The 26,741-nt window shown below is 36.6% G+C and overlaps 1 protein-coding gene and 1 long non-coding RNA gene across 2 annotated transcripts in view; one reads left to right on the top strand and one right to left on the bottom strand.

Annotated features, from left to right (window-relative positions):
• Positions 1-655: 655 nt before the first annotated feature.
• Lekr1 (leucine, glutamate and lysine rich 1) overlaps positions 656-26,741 on the bottom strand; it is a 218,895-nt gene continuing 192,809 nt past the window's right edge. Inside the window, 3 exon segments of the mRNA XM_087186421.1 lie at positions 656-1,189; positions 15,629-15,722; positions 15,724-15,926. Of these exon segments, the coding sequence (XP_087042547.1) occupies positions 656-1,189; positions 15,629-15,722; positions 15,724-15,926 (831 nt within the window).
• On the top strand, positions 897-6,483 carry LOC110347877 (uncharacterized). The gene is made up of 4 exons (XR_015440904.1): positions 897-1,071; positions 5,266-5,346; positions 5,885-6,019; positions 6,152-6,483. It is a non-coding gene; the product is annotated as an uncharacterized LOC110347877 (long non-coding RNA).

The following is a 26,741-nucleotide window of genomic DNA, read 5'->3' as shown; positions in this document are numbered from 1 at the left end:
TGTTTATGGAGAGAAACCCCATTCTCGTATCTTTTGGTGTAGCACTACTAAGTAATATTTCCATGGTCAGACTCTTTGTTTTCCAAACAATCTTCATACTTTGAGAAGTAAACCACCTTTTCCTTGAATTGGAAATATTATCTCTTTTTGTACACTCTCAGAGAAGACTGTCCTGAATATTTCTATATTACTTCCCACCTAATCTAAAAAGAAATTAGATTAACCAATTAAATTGCAAGGTGAAGTAAAGATGCTTTTGCTGCTGCTGCTGCTGAGCCCTGTGAATATCTGAACTCAGCACTTTGGAAATTAATTAAGGACTAAAGTGCTTTCTTTTCTTTTCTATTGGAATGCTTACTACGTCTATTTAACCTACTTAGCTCAACAAACAAATGAACAAACACCAATAAAACTAACCTAATCTAATTTTGGTAGAAAAGTTCTGATTGTAATGATGCAAAAATGAAAAAAGAAAGGAAAGATGCCATGAAGGAAATTCTTTTTACCTGTAATCTCTAAAAGAATATATTCATAGAACTCATTGAAATGCACATAATACATAAAAGTAGAAATGGACCCTCTGGAATACCTACAACTTCATTATCTATTGCAATTTTAAAGACTTTTTGGAAAATACGGCTTCAGGATTTTCTCTTTACATTCCTTTGTTAAATATATCTACAGACGTATTTGATCTTTGTCGCCCTCGGGTGCAGTGAATCTCTGTGAAAGAAGTGCACGCTGTGTGGAGCTGCTCCTGACCCTGGATCAATCGCTGCTGACTCAGCCTCCTCCGAAGAACGGCAGCCAATCTCTGTCTGGTCTCATTTACTGAAGACGCCTTGCCCCTGGGAGAATTTGGTGCGGCGGCGAGCACTGGCACACCTGAGTTGCTGGTCCTCTTGGGCTTATCTGAGGTTGGGGAAGTGATGGGGTTTGATGCTCTGTGCAGGCTGGGAATTCTGATTCCTTTTTCAGAGTTCAGTCTTACAGGGCTTCACTCTCTATGATTACCGACGGCTGCGACAGAAGAGGTTAGGCTGCCCTTGCTGTGGGGACATGATGACAACGGTAAGCTTCCATGGAGCTTCCTGAGCTCCAGGAGCTGTTCTCTGGCTTGGATCAATGCCTCTGTCAGTTCAAAGCGTTCTTCACACTCTCTGCGCACTGTTTCCTGAAGAACAGTGTTCTGAAAAGAGAGGGGGAACACCCTTGGCTTTATACAGTGTACGCAAGTAGACAGTTACTGGCCATATAAAGTGAGAATTGAGCTGGAAATCAGAAGTCACTGGACAGACAAGTCAAAAACACAATCTAGGAAGCTGAAAAGAACTTTAAAAGAGCATTTGTTTCAACCTTTGCCATTTGTAGAAGATGAACCAAGAACCAGAGAGGTTTAGTGACCTACCTAGGGTCACTCAGATGGTAGTGGTGGAGCTGACAAAACCTAGGACTTCTAGTGACTTTATCAGCAGGTTTCAACTTCTCTACCCCCTGTTTCAGACAGTATATTCTGCACATGTGATATCTAACAGTTAATATCTGCAGGGTCATTAAATATAAATATAAATATAGTGAGGGCACATGGCACTTCATAAGTCAAATATGTAAAATTATGTGGATTTTAAGATTTAAAGAATAACAAAATATATCGGCTATAACATTTAAGCAATAAATCAGTTACTTATATGATGCTTTCTCAGTGGATCTTAAATACACTGACAATTTGCTATTTTGTAAGGTAATATTCCCCCCAAAAGAGAAACATCTGCTTTTAACTAATTCATCAATCATTTATCAAGTTACTAAAAGCTATGGTAGATATAGTCTGTATTAATCAGCTTTGTGTTACTATAACAAAATACCTGAGATAATAACTTACACAGAGAAAAGGTTTATTTTGGCTCATGGTTCTGAAGGTTTCAGTCCAAGATCAGGCAGCCCCATTGCTATGGGACTCTAGCAAGGGTTGCACATATGGGAGAGACACAGGGAAGAGGAAATTGCTGATATCATGAGCCAGGAAACACAAAAGACTGGGTGGGGTGCCACAATCCCTTTTTAATCATATCCCAATAATCTAAGGATCTTCCACTAAACCCCACTCCTAGCAGTTCTATCACCTCTTAGCAGCACTACCCTGGGGACTAATCTTTTAACCTTTAGGGTCTTTGGGGGATGTTCAACATCCAAACCATAGCACAGTCCTTGATTTCAAAAAGTTTTCAGCCCTGTAACTGTGTTTTATTTCCATAACAGAATCTGGATCCAAGGGTGGAAGCTATAGGGTTTAAGTAAAAAAGAACTTTTTAATGGTCAGAGCTGTCTATAGGATACTTCTTATTTGGCAGGGATGTCCTGAATCAAATTTAACCTTTAAGTGTGTGACTGAACTATATATCCTTAAAGTCCCTTCAAATTCAGAGATTCTACAGTTTAGTTGAGGAGTTGCTCATCTTTCATCTCTGAAATTCATCAAAGTTCCTTCAAGGCTCATAGTAAAAATTAGGTCTTGAATCTTCCCAATATCCTGACATCTGCATGATGTTTAAAAAGTTTTTGAAAAGTAAACAAGTCAAAGTTGTCTTAATAAATGAATACAATTAAAATGGTTGTGTGGGGCCAGGGATATAGTTCAGGGGCACTGTACCTGCCTAGCTAGTGCAAGGTCCTGAGTTCAGTCCCTGGTACTAGAAAAATAAATAAATAAATAAAATAAAATGATTGTGCTACAGAATTTGTCAGCTCAAAATGAATTTTCATCAAGTTAGTTTGTTCATTAAAAACAATATGGAAAACATGTTCCCTAAGAGTTTACTGATTAATCCAACATCAGTGAAACTAAATGAAAAAGTATCAGGGAAAGTAGTATCTCCTTGTATTTGAGTTTTTCATGACTATGACCAGGACTCTACTCAATTCTAAATTTGGTAATCAAAATAGAAGAATATAAAGCAATTTCAGATTAGCACAGTAATTGTCTATACAACCAGCTGCATGTTTTATCATTCACATGTATTATTTACATGCATATATGATCTTCATATTCACATTTTCAAAAGAATCATGGGTTAATTAGTTGATTCCAGTTATTTTTATTGTTGAGTTGGAAATCAAAGGTGTCTGTGTCTTTATCACCTGGTTCTCATTAACTCTACCTGAAATGCTTATTGAAAAGGCAGGGGAAAGGGAGACTAGAGAGGAAAAGGAAGAAAGAGCTATAGAAGTTGTCATGTAATTTATGGCTCCCAACAATTATATTTGCTAAAAAAAGACAGTGACGCTCAGGCTGGTTGTGAAACCTGATGACAATAACCTAGGTGCCCCCAGAACCCTGCTTCATGTTGTTTGTGTCTAAATTAGTTGTCTACCTCATTATGTCAAACATGAGAGAGTCATTTTGTTCCTAGGACATGGAGGGAATCAAAAGTAGTAAGACATTTTCATTTCATTTTGACCAGGGGTTCTAAATTATATTAATCTAGACTTTCTTTTAAAAGAAAAAAGAAGAAAAGTCAACTTCCAGTGCATTACGTTTCCTGTCCACTAGTAGAGTAAGCTGGAAAAATATGGTGAAATGATCATATTCAAGTGACTTTCAATAAATTAATATAATAATACCCTTGATTAAGAAAACCATGAGAAGGAATTAATTGTATTAGAATACATAAAAGAAAAAATGAATAGCAATGAATAATGAGGTCAACAAGTTGGTCACATGAATGACAGGTGCAGGAATATAAAATGATAAATGAAGCAATGGGGAATGTGATGTGCTCTCATTAAGAGAAAAGTAAAATTAATTTACTAAAATTAAATTTAAGTCTCAAAGGAAAAGGATAGTGCTCCACTGAAAACATCCATAAAGCAAGTCACTTTGAAAGAAGCTGTTTAGGCAAGTGACAAGGAGAAAGTGAAAAGGTGGTGGTATGAACCAAAGATGTCCCAAAAGCAAGTACAAAAGTAGCAAGATGCCATCAGATTCCAGGTAGAACTTTATACTGATGCTTTGAAATCAGTGAGGTCTGAACCTGTCATGGAATTCTCAGATTACACAATTTCCACCAACTCTAATTAGACATATTCCCAAGAGAGTGAATGACCAGTAAACTGGAGTTTGGGGAAGGGCTGCTGACTGTCTCAGTGTGGGGCCCACTGCTTTGAAACTCATTGTTCTTCAAAGCTTAATAACTTTCAAAAGAAAGGATTAATTCTCCTTCTATTATTTCTCAAACCAGAAGGAGCTCTGAACTGAAAACAGGATCCAAAATTGGAGTTTTTATTTTTGCCTGTGCCAAAACACTATGAAATCTTAGGAGACTCTCATAATATCTTCATGCTCTCTGATACCATTACCTTCTCCTATAGAATTGAGGTTACAACTCAATAGACAGTTCAGATGTTATAATTTATTCAGTGATAGGGTAAAAAATGGAAATAGAATACTTGCAAATTTAGGAGATTGCTATTTCAGGAGTGGAGTGTGACAGGGCATGACAGAAGGACATGTGGATGTGGCTACAGTCAGTAGACACATTAGTGGAAAATTCCATCATACATGAAAAGAATCATCACTTGTGGTTAGATTGTTTTCAGCAATTTGGGAAGGAGGAAGGCTGGATTGTTGGAGAATTTTAATGTGCTTTCATTGAATATGGCTCAGTATGACTTGGATGCAGGCACACCAGGGAAGGAGAGAGCAGCACTGAGATAGGGAGGAGTGAGCAGGTCACATCACGAAGGAATCTGGCAACATATTACCTCTAGAGTTTTGACTTAATTCTGAGGGCTATCTGGAGCCATTGAAAGGCCTATTTCTCACAGGGGCTGACACTGTTAAATGTGTAAGGAAGAAAGATCTCTTTACCAGCTCTGTGGAAATGGCCCAGAGTGGGGCAAGATGGCCAGTAGGCAGGACAGTAGGAGCTCAAAGTTCTCACGTAGGAGGTTCCTATCACAAGCGTCATTTGGAGGGAGTGGTCCAGGGGAGGAAGAACTAATGTTCCTGGATCCTTAACTCTCTATTGATTGGTGGCGAAGATGATCTATAGAGAATTCTACAACATTTTCAGATAAAGGTCACCTCAAATGGGAGTAAAATATGGCTTAATTGTACTCCCACTGAGAAGGTAAATGTCAGAATGAAAATATAAATGAGCTCACCCTCTGTTTTAAATTTCTAATATTAAAAAATGTCCAATTTCCTTCACTCTTTGTGATGGAAGACTGGTTTAATTTTATGTTTGTTTTCATTTTTATCCTTAGAGACAGTTGGGTTCCTTTCAATTTCAAAAACAGTGGAAGAAGTGAGAGAAGGCTTTGCTGAGTAACTTGATCATTCTGAAGGTGAGAATTCTGTTTGTGGTGTTCTGGAATCAGCTGTATTTGGCATAATTTGGGGGAATGTGCCAGGAAAAGCAAGTTCTCGGTGAAGAATAAGCACAGATGGGTGGCTTTGTTCTTGCTTTATACTCAGGGAGGTCTAAACCAGTCATGGAATGATCAGATTACATTCAGTTTCCACCAACTCTAACCAGATATAACCCAAGGGAGTGGGTGGTCAGCCAGCTGGGTAGGGGGCTGAGGTAAAAGGAAATTCTGTGGAAAAGGTGTGGAAACTAGAAAGATGAGTAGGAGTTAGCAAAGGATGTGCCCAACTCCCATTCAACAGCTTCTGTTCAACTAATCTGTTTAGCTCAAATTGCTACAGAAAAGTAGTGAAAATGGCCTTTTGGTATGGCAGGAATAAAAATCTTTTTTTTTTTGGCACCGGGGATCAAACTCAGGTCCTTGTGCTTGGAATAAAAATCTAAATAAATTCTCAGTAAGGAAGTAAGATAGAGTCAGGCAGGTCATTCTTAAAATTATATTTCCATGCTTGCAGACATAATAAAACCAACCAAGGCAGACATAACTGAAAAAACACAGAAACAGAGGATAATATTCCCTCAGGTTGAGAAACTTCAAAAGCACATTTTCAGGATGGGGAGGAAGATCCTTTGAAGACAAAGTATTCATGGTATGGCAGCTGGGTACTTTTCTAATTTAATAATCTAACTTTAAGTCAGATTTAATTGGTATTAAACAACAAAAACAATTTCTCCATATTTCTTCTCATTTTGTCAATTTTCTGACATCTCCCTCTTCCCAGGTGGAAACCAACAGCCTGAGCTCCTTCTGCCTGTGCCCCATGGCCAAGATTCTCAGCTCATCATCCTCTGCCTGCCACCCAAGCCTAGGAATAGTCCCTGTTCTGTTCCTTCATCATCCCTCCCCTGTACCTCATGGGATGGAGACTAGAGAAATTCTTTTCATTCCCTTGCCCTTTGGAAGATACACCAGTGTTTTAATTTTGTTATGCCCTAAAGCTGAGAACCACTTGCTTGGTAATTTACTATCTCACAGACAGAATTACCAGAGAAATGTGTGCTGTTTTCTCTATGCTGACTGAACATGCAAATATAATAAATATTTATTCTCAAACCAAGGAAAATAAGCTATTTGTGTTTATAAATATTATGTATTCTTTGTTTCATTTTGTAGTTTATATAAAAACATCCTTCCCAAATTAACTAGTAGTTTCCTAAATAAATTGGGTTTTAAAAAATATTTTACATTGAGAAAATATTTAAAAGCCCCAAAAGTTCAAAATCAATCCATGATCCCAGTATTTTTCAAAATCATATAAGTGAAACCCTTGCCCATTTCTTCTTAACTTCCAAGGGTAACCACTATTGGCAGTTTGGAGGCAAATCCTTCATTGACTTTTCCTGTCATCTGTGTCTGTAATCCCACAGAGATACATTTATATTCTCCCTTTTTTTTGTTTTGTAAACAAAAACAGATCTAGGATGCCAAGAAATGGTCAGGCAAACCACCATGAACCATAACAGCAGCTGTAGTAATGAAAGCAAACACAGATCTACCATCCTTTACCCACAGTTTTGACATCCAAAAATCTTTGAAAAGAAAAATTTTGTGACTCATCATATTTGTTGATAAAATCTGACTGGTCTAATAGGAAGCTAATTAGTTTTATTCTAGTAAGTGAACAGTCAGATATTTCACTGCAGAAATATTAATATCTTTGCATGGCATAGGCTGCCCTAAATCTCTGGGACATATACACTATACTTAGTAAAATTCCAATTATTTTAATTCCATACATATGGACATGATGGTTTTTTGATATGGGTCTGTGGACTGTATAAATTGCATGTTTTGCATAAGCTGCATAATCTGTATAAGTTGCATGTTCCTATCTTTCAATGTTTTCTTTCTTTAGAGTCCCTGATTATCTTCTGGTTTTCTTCTACTTCTGTCACCATTTGTAGATTCTCTTCCTCTTCCTAGCCTCTAAAAGTCAGATTGCTTGTTTTCAACTCTCTTCTCTTATTTCCTCAACCCCTGAGTGATCTCTCTCATTACCAAAAAGTATCAACTCCATGTGGATGTCTTCCCAGTTGTTATCTCCAGTCAGCTTCCTCAGGAAATAGTGCCTATGTGACTTCTTCATTGAATATCTAATAGTCAAAGTATTGATATTTCCCCTAATTGTATTCCTTTTCCAATTGTATTTCCCACTTAGCAAATGATACTTTCCCTCACTGAGTTGCTGATACTCCAAACCTTGGAGTTATCTTTGACTCTTATTATGATTTTGTATCATCCAGCCATCAACAACTTCTGTTGCCTTTACCCTCAATATCCAAAATCTGGCTCTCCTTCACCACTATGACCATTAATTTAACCTAATCCCCATACCCTCTTTTTTGCAGTGCTAAGAATTAACCCTAATGCCTTGCACATATTTGCCAAACACTCTATTCCTGAGCTATATCCTCAGCCTTTATTAATGCTTTTCTAAACCACAGGAGCCTTGTAACAGCTCTCCTCACATTCATTTTTGCTCTATTCAACTTGTTTTCTATACTGCAGTCAGAGTTACACTATAACAATAAGTTAGGTCATGTCACTCCCTTGTCAAAATTCCTACAAAGCTCTCCTCACACTTAGAAAAGAACCCAAAGTCCCTGCCCATAAAGACTCCATATAATCCAGCCTCTTTGACCTTGTTTTCTTTCTTTTTACAATTTTTAAAATTATTGTGATACATAGTAAATACATTTATTGTGGGGAATTGGTATATACAAACCATATCTTGATCCTTTTTACCACTCCTGTCACCACCAACTTCAGATCTCTTCTCATCTTTTCAAAGAACCAACTCTTTGATTCCCTGATCCATTGTATTGCTTTTTTCTTAGTTTTAATTTCATTAATTTCTGGCTCTGATCTTTATAATTTCATTCCTTCTATTAGTTTCAGATTTAGATTGGTCTTGTCCTTGAGATACATAATTAGGTTATTTGGGATCACTCTACTCTTTCTATTTGTGCATTTACAGCTATAACTTTCACTCTTCAAACTGCTTTCATTGTGTCCTGTAGGTTTTGGTATGTTATTTATCCATTGTTATCTATTCTAGGAACTTTCTTATTTCTTCTTGATTTCTTCTGTGAGTCACTGATTATTCAATAATGTATTATTTAAACTGTGCATTTTTGTGTTTCTGTTGCTTCTTTTGTTGCTGATTTCTAGCTTCCTTTCACTATGAACTGATAGTACGCAGTGTATTATTTCAATTTTTTTCTATCTAAGCATGCTTTATGATCTAAGATATAGTCTAATTTGGAAAAAGTTTCATGTATTGTTGAGAAAAATGTGTATTCTGCTGTTTTTCGTTGAAACACTCTGTAGATACATTAAGTCCATTTGTTCAATGATGTGGTTTAACTGATGTTTCCTTGTTGTTATTGTTGTTTTTGAGTCTGGTTGACTTATCTAATTGTGGGCGTGAGCTCCTAAAGTCCCCCACTATGTATTGTATTGGTGTATGATCGTATTGGTGTTGATTTGTCTTTTTAGGTCAAGTAGTTTCATTTTATGAAATTGAGTGTGCTGACATTTGGTGCATAAATATTTACAAAAGTGGCTATCTTTGTCTCTTTTGATCAGTTTTGGCTTGAAGTCTGCTGTTTGAAAATAAGATAGCTACTCCTGCTTGTTTTCAGGCTCTTGAATGGAGTATCATTTTTTATGCTTTATTTTAGTCTATGCACTTCCTTTTTGATGAGTTATGTCTCCTGTAGACAATCTTTGATTTCATTTTGTGTTTTTATCTGATCTGCCGTCTGTGTCTTTTGATTGGGGAGTTGAAATAATTGACACTAAAAGTTATTTTGCAAAGTACTTATTGAATTCTGCCATTGCATTATTTTCCCAGTACTGATTCCTTTATATTTTTCTTTTGTTTAATTACTGTCCCATTCAGATATATACTTTCCTTTGGGATCTTTGATGCTGGTACCCTCTCTGTCTGTCTAGAATTCTGCAATCTTGGTTTAGTGCTCATATATTTCTTTAGAATTTCTTTGCCATGGAAACTCTTTACTTCTCCATCAAGTTTGAAGACTAATTTTGCAGGATATAAACATCTGGATTGACAGATGCTTTCTTGTAGGGCTTGAAAAACTGCTCTAGGCTACTCTGATCTTTAAGGTTTGAGCTGAGAAACACAGTTATTCTGATGGGCTTGCCTTTACAGGTTACTTGCTGTAACAGCTAATAGCTTTTAGTATTCTCTCCTTTTGTTGAATTTTTGAATTTTGATTATTATGTATCATAGAGAGATTTTTTTACTAGTCATGGCTACTTGGGGTCCCATATGCTTCTTTTACTCGAATATTGAATTCTTTCCCTAGATTTGGGGAATTTTCTGCTATGATTTCAGTGAATAAATTTATACCTTTTGAATCTTCTAATTTTCCTTTTATTCCTGTAATTCTGAGGTTGGTTTTTGTAGTTGAGTTTACAATACACTACATTCACATTGTCTTTTACTTCTGACACTATCCTCACATTGGTCAAATCTGCTACCCATGCTTTCCATTAATTGTTAATATCATCGATCTCTGCTTGCTTTCTTTTCATACTTTCTTATTCTATTCTGAAATGATGATTCATATTTTGTATTGTCTTACTTAACTCAGTTGGTTCACTATGTGTTTCTTCTTCTTCTTCTTTTTTTTTTTTTTTTGGAACCAGGGATCAAACTCGGGACCTTGCACTTTTGAGGCAGGCGCTGGAACCACTGAGCTAAATCCCCAGCCCTATTTGTTTCTTCTTTAACCTCGTTGGACATTTTATTGGCAAAATCCTTTATCTGTTTTGTGAAATCTGTGTTGAGCTCCTTAAACATCTTATACATTTGCTTATACTTTTTTTTTTTTAATCTCTTCAAGTATTTTGACCATTTGGTTTTTCAGTTCTTTGCCTATGGCTTCCTCTACTTCAGTGTCTATGAGATCAAGCTTTTGGGGAGTCAATTGTTTTTGGGGGGCATCTTGTTGCTTTTTCTTATGTTTCTAATGCTTTTGCACTGTAAGTTGAGGATCAATTAGGGTGAAAAAATTGTCACTACTGTGGAGATCTCTTTAGTTAGATTCTGTCTCCCTGTGATGCATACTTGTGTTTGCTTATATTTTGGTGTTTTTATTCCTTTTCATCCTATTCAGTGTAATATTTGAGGGTCTTCTTAGTGCCCAATATTCTGGGGGCTTGATCTACAGCACCAGTTAGGAGAAAACAAATTACAATACTTGTGTCAGTGGAGACAACTTTCCTCTCCTGAGAGCTGGGGTTAGTTTTCCAGGCTCTTCTCTTCTCTGTATTGTCTTCAGTTTCTCCAATTTGTTTATAGTTTCTTTGGTTCTTTCTTGATTCCTGGAGCTCTACTTGTTTTTCTCTTCTCTAAGTTGTTGTTTTCTAGGTGTCTTGATTCCAGGTCTCGAAGAATCTGTATTTTGCTGTTGGTCTCTACTGCAATTTAATATTTATATATTAAATCTCTCACCTCAACCTTGTTTTCTATCCCTGTCCTCTGGTTACTAAGCTCAAGCAATACTTAATGACTTCCTGGTGATTTCTTTTCTTTTCCTTTCTTCTTTTCTTCCCTCTCCTCCTGTTCCCTCTCTCTACTCCTTCCTTCCTTCCTTCCTTCCTTCCTTCCTTCCTTCCTTCCTTTCTTCCTCTCCCTTTTTTTCCAGTACTGGGGATAGAATCCAGGGAATTGCCTTGCACCTTCTAGACAAATATACCACCAGTGAGCTACACCCCTAGTCCCTTGAGATTTCTTGAAAGTCCCCAGGGTTCTCTGACCTGCAGGGCCTTGACACTTGCTATCTCCTTTGCTTGGAATGTTCTTTCCCGCACTGCAGATCTGCTTGAATATTATTTCCCTAAAAAGTCCTGACATTCCATTTAATACATTACTCCTCTTTCCTTTTTACTCTGCTTGATTTTTCTTCTTTGCCATGTATAAAAACAACAAAAACCTATATACCTGTTAAGTGAGCACATAAATGTATAGTAGAAGCTTAAACACCTGCCTTTGGGATTCTGTAGCTCCATAGAAGAGCTTTCTTTGTATCACAGACTTGAAGGAAAAAGAGAAGTATGCCAGGCATCTGTTGCTAAAGTTTAAGATAGAAAATGCTTTTTCTTAATTTTTAAAAATTTCTCATAATCTTAATGAAAGATATAATTAAAGTTCATATTCTGTTGTTTATTTGCCTTATTTACAACTTTCTGGTTTTTCTTCCACATGCTTTGAATTTTGTCCTTGTCTCTGTTATCTTCACTACCAGCTCCTTTTTATATTTTATTCTTTTCTACTACTTTTAATTTTTAAATTAAGGATATATTATATATAGTTAAAAGGTAAATATTTTTAAAAAACTTATAATAAAAAAGAGCATCCCTTCACACTTCCCAGTCCTGCCCGCAGTACAGATTCAATATTCTGTAGTTGGCTAGGTCATTTACCTCTCAGCCATTTGCTTTCCATTTTCCAAAATTGTGTCAACATCTTTTCATCTAGTGTCAACTCCTCTCATTTTCTCTGTCCTCACAGATTTTACCTTTTAAATGAATTTATTGCCATTTTCATGACAAAGAAATGAAGTAAAGATAAACATACATATTCATTCTTCGTGTTTAACTGAGAGCATTACTTGCTATTTTTTGAGGATACAAAAACTTGTAGAATTGAAAATTCTGGCCCCTCCCCTCACCTATGGTTATAAAACAAACAAACAAAAAATGTTAAACCCTCTGCCCTGGTTTTTCTTTGATGGTTGTATATGAGGGCTTTTTGTTTTTGTTTTTGCTTTCATTATAATTTACCCATATTCTTCCTGTGGATCACAGAAAATCTCCTAATGGTGGGGCCACGTGCAACTAGAATGAGGGAAAACAGGTGCCACGAAGCGTGCAGTCTATCTACCTTAATTTGTCTTTAATGATAATGTGCTATTCTCTCACAGTAACTTTCTCTTCTCATTTCCTTTTCTTTCCTTTTTTGTTTTTGATACTCCTATTTTTCAATGTGTCTTTTCCCCAGTAAGAATTTTTAGGGGCTCCTCTCCACATTTCCATTTCTATTACTGCTTTATTTTCCATTTTTTCTCTTCTTGGTGACATGCACTGTTTTTGTTGCTCCAATAATCCCTGCTCCACTCAGGAAGGTCTGTTGTGCCCTTCAGAGGCTGTGGCTTTTCTTCCACCCTCAAGAGCTTTCTTCATTCAATTAAAAGCAAAGTCCACCCACTCTTTGGCTTCTTGAAAGAGAATATGGTTTTCCTCCCATTAATTAGCCTCCTTATTAGGCCATTAATTTATCTTCATTCTAATGGGAATTTGTTTTCCACTTGCAGCTTTATTTCTCCAGAATCTGAGAAACTTCAAGTGTCTGGAATTCATGATTGAAAAAAAAATTTAAAAGTATTGTTTTTCACTTTACATACCTCTATTTACAGCCTCTATTCTTTCTGGCTTATAAATCCTCTCACTTTTATTGGCTCCTATTTTTATAAGCATATTCTGGACTTTGGGAAACCTAGCCAGAGAGATAGCCTTACTTAGTTATGTATATTTTGATTCTAATTATTTAACTTTGAGGTGATTTTTGGAAATTTCTAGTAAAAACCTAGTTTACTCTTCCCTCTCACAAAAGGAAATTGCCCTCAGTTTCTGTAATTAGCTTTTTAAAAAATTTTCAGGATAATCTTTTTCTCCTCTCTAGTAATGATTAATGATCACTTATATACTAACCTAACATCTTCTAGCTTTCAAAAGCCTGTGTGTGTGTGTGTGTGTGTGTGTGTGTGTGTGCAATGAAACCTCATTTATGGCTTCCTTCCACAACTAATGAGCAGGATGAGCTCCACATGTAGCTCCTTTAGACTGGTAAAGAAATCCACTCTTCACTTTTATTCTGATTTCTCTTGCTAAAATCATCTTCAGAGGCTCCGTGTTTAGAAGGCTTTAAAATGGCCCCAGTGACCCCTGCTGTCCTCATATTTACACCTGGTGTACTCACTTTCTCTTGAGTGTGAGTGGGACTTATTGACTCATTTATCCTAAATACAATACAGCAGAAGTAGTGGGTGCCATATTTTGACTGGGTTACAAAACAGACTGAGGATTCTGCCTTGAAAGTCTCTCTCTTTCTCTGTTAGTCACTGGCCTGAGGTAAGCCAGCTGATACACTTGGAGAGGCAATGTGGAGAGGTTCCTGTAGCAAGGAATTGGGGAGGCCTCTGGACAACAGCCAGAGGTTCCTAGTTCAACAATCTGTGAGAAAATAAACCCTGCCAACAACCACATTTATGAGCCAGAAGCTGAGCCTCTTCTGGTAGACCCTCTGGATTAGACTGCTGCCTGTGAACACCCTGACACCCAGCTCATGAGAGATCTTGAACCAGAGGCACCCAACTAGGCCACACTGGATTCCCAACCCACAAAACTGATGAGATAATAAATGTTTCTTATTTGAAGCTGCTGAATTTGGGGGTAATCTGTTATGTAGCAGTAAGTAATGAATCCAGGCTCTCAAGGCAAGTTGTCTAGCATTTAGTCTATGTTTTTCATATGATAAATTTACATTCAGATAATTTTTCTGTAGGTTAATTTACTCATTCATGCAAAGTTTTAAGTTTCTCTCTGAAGGCAGGAAATGGTAGATATGTTTTGCTCATAATTACATCATAGTGCCTACCTAGCTACTTACTAGATACATGATAATGTGTACTTTCTGAATCTGACTCCTCATCTGCACTTTCTACTTGGCCCTGGTTCAGTTATTCCTTACTTTCTAAATTTCCAGTCCTTTTGGAATTCAGACCTGCTAGTCTAGTTGCCTTGACCTTTCGCTGCTTTAACCTGCTGTCTCACTTGTGGCAATCAGCATCATCTCTCTTCGGCTTCATTCCTGCAGTGGAGTTGAGTCCATGCATATGCTCCACTGGAAAGGACTCCCTTTCATGGGGAGGCTGTGCCGCTCTGACCCACACAAGACACCCAGTCACTTGACCTCCTCACCACCTGCAGTAGTTAAGGAGTGTGTTTACTGTTTTGTTTTCCACTTTAAAAGACCAAATGAATGAATGAATGAGGCCAAGCGATTGTGTGTGTTAAACTTGAGGTCACCTTGAAATCTAGAAACAGAATCACCAGAATACATTTCCTGAAAGAGGAAACACCATACCATAGCGAGTCAAATTTGAATCTTGGCTCTGCCAAATTGTGTGATCTTATGGAAATTATTCCACCTTTTAAAATAAGTTTCTCATCTGTAACATGTAAATAATTTCAACTTTATAGAGCTGCCTTAGGCATTATTTTTGACCTAATATTTTGGCCATTCCATATTTTATCTTATAAGAGGTTCACTCCATATTTATGGTTGGTAATTTAAATATAGCAAGAACATGGTCTATTTATTGTTAATAATTGATATTAATACTAGCACTTTCCTGTTTTTTTTTATTAAGATGTCAGTAAAATCAACAAAAATATTACTTTCAAGTAGCATTCAGAATCTTCCTCCACTTGCCTTTATTTTCTGTACTGATAAATGGGATCAAGCGTTATAATGTAACATTATGTCAAGCAGGGAACAAATTAATTGTTCTACTATTTCTAAACTGCTTAGCAATTTCAGAAATAAGATTCTGTTAGAAAAAACGTTTTCATATGAAAATAATTTTACTCCAATCTAAATAAAAACATTGCTAATAAAATAAAAACACACATATATAAGAAATAAGACTAAAGTATATAAATTACCTTGTAAGTTTAGGTTGGTAGAAATGTAAAACATTAAAGTAAAACCATCTTTATTTATCTGATTTTTTAAAAACTTAATATGTGCCTTGACCGTTTTTTTAAACAAAGATTCAATGTTCAAACAAATAAGACATAATAAATATATAAATATTTCTAGTCTTAGAAGTTGTACATAGTTATTTGCAACACAGAACTGGGCACCAATCAAACTTTAGACATTACATAGTTCCCTATCCTCATCTTACACAAAAGGAAGCCAAGTCCACAGACATTATGTTGCCTACTTAAGAGCCCTGATGCTCTCTCAGGAGCCGGACTAACAATCTAGGGCTCTTTCCATAACAAGGAGCTATCTTTCATGTTTGTGTTTGTTTATTTGTTTATCAAAAGAACATATGCTCTTACACTAATTGCACAGGTACTAGTAACAGCTTCCTACCTCTTCCTGGGACTGGTTAAATCGCTGTATCAGTTGTGTTTGCACTAGCGTTACTCTTTACAGCTCATCTGACTTCTGTTTCATTTCCTTCCTCGTCTTGAGAAACTGAATCATTGTTGTTAAATTCCTTCTTCAAGCGAGATTCAAATTCTACAACTAAATTTTTAAGGTTTTCAATTTCTGTTTTCTTTGACGCAGATTCTTCAGTGTATCGAATATGGGGTTCGTGGAGTTTTTCCTCAAGAGCAGTCACTTCCAGCCTTAGGTCTCTTGTAGCACCTGTGATTAGGTCAGATATCTGTAAGAGAAATCTCATATTAGTTTGTAGACAACAGTTGCTAGGTGACCATGGAAATCTTATGATTTTAAAGAGGTTTATTCTACTAAATTAGTGTGCTTGGTCTTTTAACTAGATGAAAACAAATACCATGACAGATGCAGAGTTTCAAGATTTTTTTTTCCCCCATTAACTTTAATGTACATTTTAGGTATGCAATACAGTTACATTCATCATTGGGATCTTGTACCATTACATGAGTCTCTTGGTTCTTATTTTTTTTCCCCTTCCCTTGCCCTCCCTTCACCCCCTCCACCCTTCCCTATTTGCAAAGACCTTGTTTCCATTTATTTCCTCTTCTCATAGTTTTTCCTTTCCCTTTTTTCCCTTCCCCTACCCCTCCCAATTCCCCTGCTCTTTTAGACCCTTTCTTCCTGTTACACAATATCAGTTATACATTTTTTAAATTACAATATTAAGATCTAGGAGACATTACCACGGATTTTACAGAATTTAAAAGGATATAGAAAGCATATTACCAAAATCTTTTCTGAAATAAATTTGACAACTTCTAAGAAGTAACTTAGAAGACAAATTAATGAAACTAACTCTGGAGGAAATATAAAATTTGAATAGCACCTCTTAAAGAAAGTATATTCCTAGCTTGAAAACCTACCTATATGACAACAGCAGGCTCATATACATTTTAACTGATAAATTATATCAAACAATTAAAGCAGAAAAAAGAAGGAACACTTCTCCCCTCATTTTAGGAAATCAACATTGTGCTAATCCTAAAACTGGATAAAGATAATAGAAGAAAAATGTATGAACATAGATAGAAATTTGTTTAACAAAGCAAACAATTAGAAGTCAGATCTGGCAGGATGTAGAAAGTGGTTTTGTTATAGGGATGGCAGTGTTTGGTTCAGCATTGGAAGATCCACCCCCAAAAGTCATCATTTTAACAGAGGAAAGGAGAAAGCCATACGATCCTGTCACCAGTTGGAGAAAGAGTATTGGACTAAATTCTACAGCTGTTCATGGTAAAAGCTATCAGGAGACTAGAAGTAGAACAGAACCTTCTGAACAGATCAAAGACAGGTACTCTATACTTCCAACAAAAACTCCTTCTATGAATGGAGACGATACAATGCTTTCTCCCTAAAGTGGGGAACAAGGGCATATATCCCTACTCTTCATCTGTCCGTTAGACTTTGAAACATAGGTCTAAACCAAAATAGTCTGGCAATAAAATGACACAACTAGGATAGGATTGGCAAGGTAGAAGCAAAATCTTTATATGTAGATGAAATGATCATCTACAGAGAAAATACTAAGAAATCTCTAGGAGCCCCTAGAACTTGTACTTGAATTTAGCAGGATTAGAAAACACAAGGTATATATAAAAAATCAGGTCTGTGTATACTTGCTATAAATGAAGAACTGGATATTAAAATTTAAAAGTTATGTAGGAGTACAAAGGATTCAGAAAAGCCAGAAAACAAAAACAAAAAACAGTGTTGGAAGATATTTAGCACCCAATTTTAAGACTTCTTCTAAAGCTACAGTAATCAAGGCAGTGTTGGTGTAAGGAAAGATATATAAATCATTGGACTAAAACAGAGAATCTAGAAATAGAACCATACATATATGGTCCACTGAGTTTTGAAAGATTATTTAACATTGGCATTTTATAGAATATAAACTCGATTCAAGAGCTGAGGAAGAGATAGTGTCTTCGGCAAATGGCACCAGAACACCTGGTATCCGTATATAAAAAATTAACCTCAACCCTTTTTTCCCATACATGAAAATAACTTGAAGGGATCTATGAACCTAAATAAGAAAGCCTAAAAGTATAAAACTTCAAGAAGAAATTATAAGGGAAAATATTTATGAATTCAGGGTAGGCAAGAACTACCTAGGATACAAAAAACATGATGTATAAAAGAAAAAAAATTGATAAATGAGATTCCATCAAAATTTAGAACTTTAAATGACATCATTAAAATGAAAAGTAGTCCTTAAACAGACCATATTTACAATGCATATAACCTATGAGCAGAATATATAAAGAATTCTTAGAGCTCATTAATAGACAAGCCAATTAAAATGTAGACATAAGAAGATGATAAATAGCCAGTATAGCACAAGGAATGGTGTGCAATTCTAGAATCAGAAAAATACTAATCAGTACAATAATAACATTGAGTTATGCACTCATTAGGGAGATGAAGTCAAAAGTTTTAAAAGCTTGTCATGACCTTTTCTTTTTGTTGGATTCTCCCCCTTTGTGTTTAATTTGTCACACCCAGTGGATTCATTCTGCTGGGTTTCCTGGGGTTGTAATCCTCATTGTCTTTTCCTAGGGTATTGTCTAAAATTTTTTGGAGTGCCAGTTTGGTATTCATGAAGTTCTTGAGGTGCTTTTTTTGCATCAAAGTATCTTATTTCTCCATCAATTTTGAAGGATAGTTTTGCAGGGTACATCAATCAGGGTTGGAGGGTGTTTTCCTTTAGGGCTTGAAATACATCACTCCAAGCTCTTCTTGCCTTGAGGGTTTGCATTGAGAAGTCTGCTGTGATTCTGATGGGCTTTCCTTTGTATGTGATTTGTTTCTTTTCTCTCACTGCTTGTAGAATTTTATTCTTCTGTTGGATTTCTGGAATCCTAACTATTATATGCCTATGTGTAGATTTTTTTTGATTAAGGTTAGCTGGAGTCCTATATGCCTCACTTATCTGTATGTCAAGTTCTTTTCCCCTCCTTGGGAAGTTTTCTGCCATCACTTTTGTGAACAGTTTTTTTATGTCATCTGTGCTCTCTCCTCTTTCTTCATTGACTCCAATCAGTCTCATGTTATTCTTCTTTGCATCGTCTAGCAGCTGCTGGATTGATTTCTCATGTTCCCTTACAATTTTAAAGCAATTTTTCTTTTCCTGATCACTAATTGCAATCTTATCTTCTATATGTGAAATTCTATCCTCACATTGGTTCATTCTGCTGTGCAGACTTTCGATGGAGTTTTTAGTCTCTTGGAAATCTGTTTGTATCTGTTTTATGGATTCCATTTGTTTCCTATGTTGGGATTCCATCATGTTCCTCAGATCCTCTATTTTTTAATCTGTGTCCTCTCTAGATTTATTAATCATGTCTTGCACCATGAGCAAAATCTTTGCAGTTATCTGCATAATTATTTCTGATTTCATTTTTCCCAGATCCTCTTTTGTTGCCAGTTCAGAGAGTCCAGTTGATTGAGTATCAGAGTGTTCCATCTCGTTTCCCTCTGGGGTTGCTGAGGTGATCTGGAAGTCTGTTTTTGAGGCTTGTTTATGTGTCTTCTCCTTTCCACAGGGCGGGGGTGGTGGTGCTTCTGGTGCCCATGTGGCTCACCTTCTTGGCCCTAGGAGCCTGGGATGGCAGTGGGGAAGCTTCCTTCTGGGTGCTGGGACCAGCTGAGATTCACTGCCCTAGGAGCCTGGGATGGCAGTGGGGGAGCTTCCTTCTGGGTGCTGGGACTGGCTCAGCTTCTCTGCCCTAGGAGCCTGGGACAGAGGCAGGGAGCTTTCTTCTGGGTGCTGGGACCTACATACACCCAGCAAAGGAAAGAGACAGATGAGACACCAAGAGCAGCAGTCCTTCTTCTGTAGTCTCCTCGGGTTCGGGCGATCCTCTGCCAGTGAGCAGGACTCTGTGTCCTGTTGGGGAGCCTAGGAAATTAGTCCCAGGGGTGTGCCTTTCCTCTCAAGGAGACAGAGAGCCACTCTCTGCAGTGGCATTTGGGCCGATGCCCAAAAGGGCTATTCATTCCCAATTCTTGGCCAATGCACCAAATGTTGCAGAAATCTTGGAAAGAAATACAGGGAGACACAGAATTCAGATAAAATAATAAAATTTCTTCTCGAGAGCTGAGACTGGGCAGGAATGCCAGAAACCAGTCTCTGTGTTAACTTTTCAAATGAAAATCTTTTTCTTTCTTGTTTTTTTTTGGTACCGGGGATCAAACTCAGGACCTTGTGCTTGCGGGGCAGGCACCAAAACCACTGAGCTAAATCCCCAGCCCTCAAATAAAAATCTTGAAACTCGAGTGAAGCTCAGCTGGTCCCAGCACCCAGAAGGAAGCTTCCCCACTGCCATCCCAGGCTCCTAGGGCCAAGAAGGTGAGCCACATGGGCACCAGAAGCACCACCACCCCCCGCCCTGTGGAAAGGAGAAGACACATAAACAAGCCTCAAAAACAGACTTCCAGATCACCTCAGCAACCCCAGAGGGAAACGAGATGGAACACTCTGATACTCAATCAACTGGACTCTCTGAACTGGCAACAAAAGAGGATCTGGGAAAAATGAAATCAGAAATAATTATGCAGATAACTGCAAAGATTTTGCTCATGGTGCAAGACATGATTAATAAATCTAGAGAGGACACAGATTAAAAAATAGAGGATCTGAGGAACATGATGGAATCCCAACATAGGAAACAAATGGAATCCATAAAACAGATACAAACAGATTTCCAAGAGACTAAAAACTCCATCGAAAGTCTGCACAGCAGAATGAACCAATGTGAGGATAGAATTTCACATATAGAAGATAAGATTGCAATTAGTGATCAGGAAAAGAAAAATTGCTTTAAAATTGTAAGGGAACATGAGAAATCAATCCAGCAGCTGCTAGACGATGCAAAGAAGAATAACATGAGACTGATTGGAGTCAATGAAGAAAGAGGAGAGAGCGCAGATGACATAAAAAAACTGTTCACAAAAGTGATGGCAGAAAACTTCCCAAGGAGGGGAAAAGAACTTGACATACAGATAAGTGAGGCATATAGGACTCCAGCTAACCTTAATCAAAAAAAATCTACACATAGGCATATAATAGTTAGGATTCCAGAAATCCAACAGAAGAATAAAATTCTACAAGCAGTGAGAGAAAAGAAACAAATCACATACAAAGGAAAGCCCATCAGAATCACAGCAGACTTCTCAATGCAAACCCTCAAGGCAAGAAGAGCTTGGAGTGATGTATTTCAAGCCCTAAAGGAAAACACCCTCCAACCCTGATTGATGTACCCTGCAAAACTATCCTTCAAAATTGATGGAGAAATAAGATACTTTGATGCAAAAAAAGCACCTCAAGAACTTCATGAATACCAAACTGGCACTCCAAAAAATTTTAGACAATACCCTAGGAAAAGACAATGAGGATTACAACCCCAGGAAACCCAGCAGAATGAATCCACTGGGTGTGACAAATTAAACACAAAGGGGGAGAATCCAACAAAAAGAAAAGGTCATGACAAGCTTTTAAAACTTTTGACTTCATCTCCCTAATGAGTACATAACTCAATGTTATTATTGTACTGATTAGTATTTTTCTGATTCTAGAATTGCACACCATTCCTTGTGCTATACTGGCTATTTATCATCTTCTTATGTCTACATTTTAATTGGCTTGTCTATTAATGAGCTCTAAGAATTCTTTATATATTCTGCTCATAGGTTATATGCATTGTAAATATGGTCTGTTTAAGGACTACTTTTCATTTTAATGATGTCATTTAAAGTTCTAAATTTTGATGGAATCTCATTTATCAATTTTTTTTCTTTTATACATCATGTTTTTTGTATCCTAGGTAGTTCTTGCCTACCCTGAATTCATAAATATTTTCCCTTATAATTTCTTCTTGAAGTTTTATACTTTTAGGCTTTCTTATTTAGGTTCATAGATCCCTTCAAGTTATTTTCATGTATGGGAAAAAAGGGTTGAGGTTAATTTTTTATATACGGATACCAGGTGTTCTGGTGCCATTTGCCGAAGACACTATCTCTTCCTCAGCTCTTGAATCGAGTTTATATTCTATAAAATGCCAATGTTAAATAATCTTTCAAAACTCAGTGGACCATATATGTATGGTTCTATTTCTAGATTCTCTGTTTTAGTCCAATGATTTATATATCTTTCCTTACACCAACACTGCCTTGATTACTGTAGCTTTAGAAGAAGTCTTAAAATTGGGTGCTAAATATCTTCCAACACTGTTTTTTGTTTTTGTTTTCTGGCTTTTCTGAATCCTTTGTACTCCTACATAACTTTTAAATTTTAATATCCAGTTCTTCATTTATAGCAAGTATACACAGACCTGATTTTTTATATATACCTTGTGTTTTCTAATCCTGCTAAATTCAAGTACAAGTTCTAGGGGCTCCTAGAGATTTCTTAGTATTTTCTCTGTAGATGATCATTTCATCTACATATAAAGATTTTGCTTCTACCTTGCCAATCCTATCCTAGTTGTGTCATTTTATTGCCAGACTATTTTGGTTTAGACCTATGTTTCAAAGTCTAACGGACAGATGAAGAGTAGGGATATATGCCCTTGTTCCCCACTTTAGGGAGAAAGCATTGTATCGTCTCCATTCATAGAAGGAGTTTTTGTTGGAAGTATAGAGTACCTGTCTTTGATCTGTTCAGAAGGTTCTGTTCTACTTCTAGTCTCCTGATAGCTTTTACCATGAACAGCTGTAGAATTTAGTCCAATACTCTTTCTCCAACTGGTGACAGGATCGTATGGCTTTCTCCTTTCCTCTGTTAAAATGATGACTTTTGGGGGTGGATCTTCCAATGCTGAACCAAACACTGCCATCCCTATAACAAAACCACTTTCTACATCCTGCCAGATCTGACTTCTAATTGTTTGCTTTGTTAAACAAATTTCTATCTATGTTCATACATTTTTCTTCTATTATCTTTATCCAGTTTTAGGATTAGCACAATGTTGATTTCCTAAAATGAGGGGAGAAGTGTTCCTTCTTTTTTCTGCTTTAATTGTTTGATATAATTTATCAGTTAAAATGTATATGAACCTGCTGTTGTCCTATAGGTAGGTTTTCAAGCTAGGAATATACTTTCTTTAAGAGGTGCTATTCAAATTTTATATTTCCTCCAGAGTTAGTTTCATTAATTTGTCTTCTAAGTTACTTCTTAGAAGTTGTCAAATTTATTTCAGAAAAGATTTTGGTAATATGCTTTCTATATCCTTTTAAATTCTGTAAAATCCGTGGTAATGTCTCCTAGATCTTAATATTGTAATTTAAAAAATGTATAACTGATATTGTGTAACAGGAAGAAAGGGTCTAAAAGAGCAGGGGAATTGGGAGGGGTAGGGGAAGGGAAAAAAGGGAAAGGAAAAACTATGAGAAGAGGAAATAAATGGAAACAAGGTCTTTGCAAATAGGAAAGGGTGGAGGGGGTGAAGGGAGGGCAAGGGAAGGGGAAAAAAAATAAGAACCAAGAGACTCATGTAATGGTACAAGATCCCAATGATGAATGTAACTGTATTGCATACCTAAAATGTACCAATAAAGTTAATGGGGGGGGAAAGAAAAGTTAACTCAAATTTTAATTTTTTCTTCCATTTAAAATAGCATCATAATATGAGAAATTAGAGATATTTATAGCTAAATGGCAGCAGATTGAGGTGATACTCTTAAGTGAAATAAATAGGACACAGGTGTAAATACTGAATAGTTTCTCTAGTGTGAGAGACTGAAAGTGTAAATAAGGACTAAAAGGTATAATAGACAATGTGAAATAGGAAGAAAAGGAGAAAAGGGGAAAGGGAAGTGGGAGGGGTAGGGGAAAGGAAAGAAGGGAATGGAATTAATATGAGAAGATGAAAAAATGCAAACAAAGTCTTTGTAAATAGGGAGGGATGGAGGGATTGAAGGGAGGGCAGGGGAAGAGTGAAAAAATAAGAACCAACAGAGATTATGTAAATGTGCAAATTTCCAATGATGAATGTCATTATACTGTATACCCAAAATGTACCAATAAAATAAAATAAAATAGTATCATATTAACCACTTGGGTACTGTTGGAAATATAAATCTCTGTGACTATATTAAACTGCCAAGGATAGCCAAGTCTTGACAAGTAGATCAGGGGCCTGGCTGGACCTAGGCAAGTTGGCTTTGGGACTTCAAGATGCCTGATGTTGGGAGATGCAGGAAGGACAGCACCACAGCTATATTCTCCTCCTTTGAACCAAGAAGTTTTCCTTTGACATAATTATGTTTTCTTTCTCATATGTCATGACTGGAGGTACCCCAGCCACTACACTTTCTAGAGTAGCACTGTGCAATAGAACTTCTTGTGATAGAAATATTCAGTGCTACCCAGTATGGTAGCCACTAGCCACATATTGCTATTTACAGTGGTGTACTATAAAAGTTTAACATCTGACTCTAAAACAACAACAATAACAATGACAACAGAACAAAGCAAAAAAAGCACTCAAATCTGCATGTAGTTTCCATGGTGCAGATACTCTATAGCTACCAATATTATACCACTGATTACTGAGTAAGGAAGAGATGCCCATGATAGGCTCTTGAAAATTAGTACTGCCCATGAGCCCTTGAAATGTGACTAATGTGATTGAGGAATGGAATATTAAATTTCATTTAATTTTAACTAATTTAATCAAAATATAAGTAGCCACATGTGGTTACCATAATGGACAGTGCAGTTTGAGAAAATACCAGAATACTATGAAAATGTATTGCTTCTTAGGGTAGTAGTACCTCTAGATAAATGAGAGAATAGCTTGGAGAAACTTTTACTCATAACATTAAATCTTCAGAAGGCAAAAGACCTTTCTTTCTCTAAAAACAATACAAAGAACAGAAAAACAAGAGCAAAACTACTTCTGGTGAAACACATTCTTATTAATTATGCTACAGATATTGTCATATTATAAATATTAGCACAATAAGAAACTAGCCCACAGAGATTCTGGAAAACATCCACAGACCAAAGTTCCAAGGACTTTGTGAACTATTACTTAAAGAGAGTTGTGTATTCAAAATTTATTTCAAATGTTAAATTCACATGAGGAATAACTTTTGGGAGAAATCTATTCACCACAATTAGTAATTTTATAAATTAATATTCTATTATCTTCAAATTAGTCCATAAATGAAGGAGGTCATTGCTAGGTCTGAACAATGTTTTCCATCACCCAGAGCAGAGCTGACAATAAAACAGAGCAAGTTATTCTTGGGATAGAAGTTTCACATAGCCAAAAATATGTTTTGATTTTTTACAAGGGAGTCAGGAGTTTTCACTTACAAAATTTGGACTTATTACTTTTTTTAAGAAACTGTACCATCTGGCAAGTTTAGGCCTCTCTGTTCCCCTTCCCATAGGATTCTGAGCCACCCCAAACTGCAACTGTAGCCATAAGGTAAGGGGAGAATGCCAGGGGAGACTTGGTGGAGCTCCTGACACCAGGAGCCAGGAACTGAGAGGCAGGGCCCAGCTAGAGGAGGTCAGAATTGCAGATGAGCTGAGGCTCTAAGCTGACAGCACATGCTCCATTGTTTCCATAGGATTTCACTTATAAAATCACAAACTCAAAGATAAAATTATCAAGAATTTTAAGGCAACATCTGCAGAGAATTAAATCCAAAGCACAAGGCCTTTCTGCGTGTAGGACCTTGTGCTACATTGCTCATACACTCAGGTAGCTGGTCCTACTTACTGGTCACAGTGGACTATTGACATAGCTGCACTGAATGTCCTTTACACAAGTACAGAGGCCATCAGGCTCATTTGATGCTTAATTAACATGGACTCTTTTTTTCCCATTAAGTTTATTGGTACATTTTAGGTATAAAATACAGTTACATTCATCATTGGGATCTTGTACAATTACATGAGTAATCTTGGTTCTTATTTTTTTCCCCTTCCCCTGCCCTCCCTTCACCCCCTCCACCCTTCCCTATTTGCAAAGACTTTGTTTCCATTTTTTTCTTTTCCTTTCTTTCCTTTCCCCTAACCCTCCCACTTCCCCGGCTCCTTTAGACCTTTATTTCCTATTACACAATATCAATTCTACATTTTAAAAATTATAATATCAAGATCTAGGAGACATTACCACAGATTTTACAGAATTTAAAAGGATATAGAAAGCATATTACCAAAATCTTTTTTGAAATAAATTTGACAACTTCTAAGAAGTACCTTGGAAGACAAATTAATGAAACTAACTCTGGAGGAAATATAAAATTTGAATAGCACCTCTTAAAGAAAGTATATTCCTAGCTTGAAAACCTACCTATATGACAACAGCAGGCTCATATACATTTTAACTGATAAATTATATCAAACAATTAAAGCAGAAAAAAGAAGGAACACTTCTCCCCTCATTTTAGGAAATCAACATTGTGCTAATCCTAAAACTGGATAAAGACAATAGAAGAGAAAAGTATGAACGTAGATAGAAAGTTGTTTAACAAAACAAACTATTAGAAGTCTGATCTGGCAGGATGTAGAAAGTGGTTTTGTTATAGGGATGGCAGTGTTTGGTTCAGCATTGGAAGATCCACCCCCAAAAGTCATCATTTTAACAGAGGAAAGGGTAAAGCCATATGATCCTGTCAGTAGTTGGGGGAAAAGTATTGGACTAAATTCTACAGCTGTTCATGGTAAAAGCTATCAGGAGACTAGAAGTAGAACAGAAACTTCTCAAGAGATCAAAGACCTGTACTCCATAATTCCAGCAAAAACACCTTATATGAATGGAAAAGATACAATGCTTTCTCCCTAAGGTGGGGAACAAGGGCAGATATGTCTACTCTTCATCTGTCCATTGAACTTTGAAACATAGGCCTAAACAAAAAAAGTCTGGCAATAAAATAACACAATTAGGATAGGATTGACAAGGTAGAAGCAAAATCTTTATATGTAGATGAAATGATCATCTACAGAGAAAATACTAAGAAATCTGTAGGAGCCCCTAGAACTTGTATTTGAATTTAGCAGGATTAG

This window comes from Heterocephalus glaber, unplaced genomic scaffold, assembly GCF_053883595.1.
Source record: "Heterocephalus glaber isolate CG9 unplaced genomic scaffold, H.glaber_assembly_v1.0 deba00001504, whole genome shotgun sequence".
NCBI classification, from domain to species: domain Eukaryota; kingdom Metazoa; phylum Chordata; class Mammalia; order Rodentia; family Bathyergidae; genus Heterocephalus; species Heterocephalus glaber.
The sequence above is the reverse complement of the archived record's forward strand: the minus strand, read 5'-3'. Positions and strand labels throughout refer to the sequence as shown.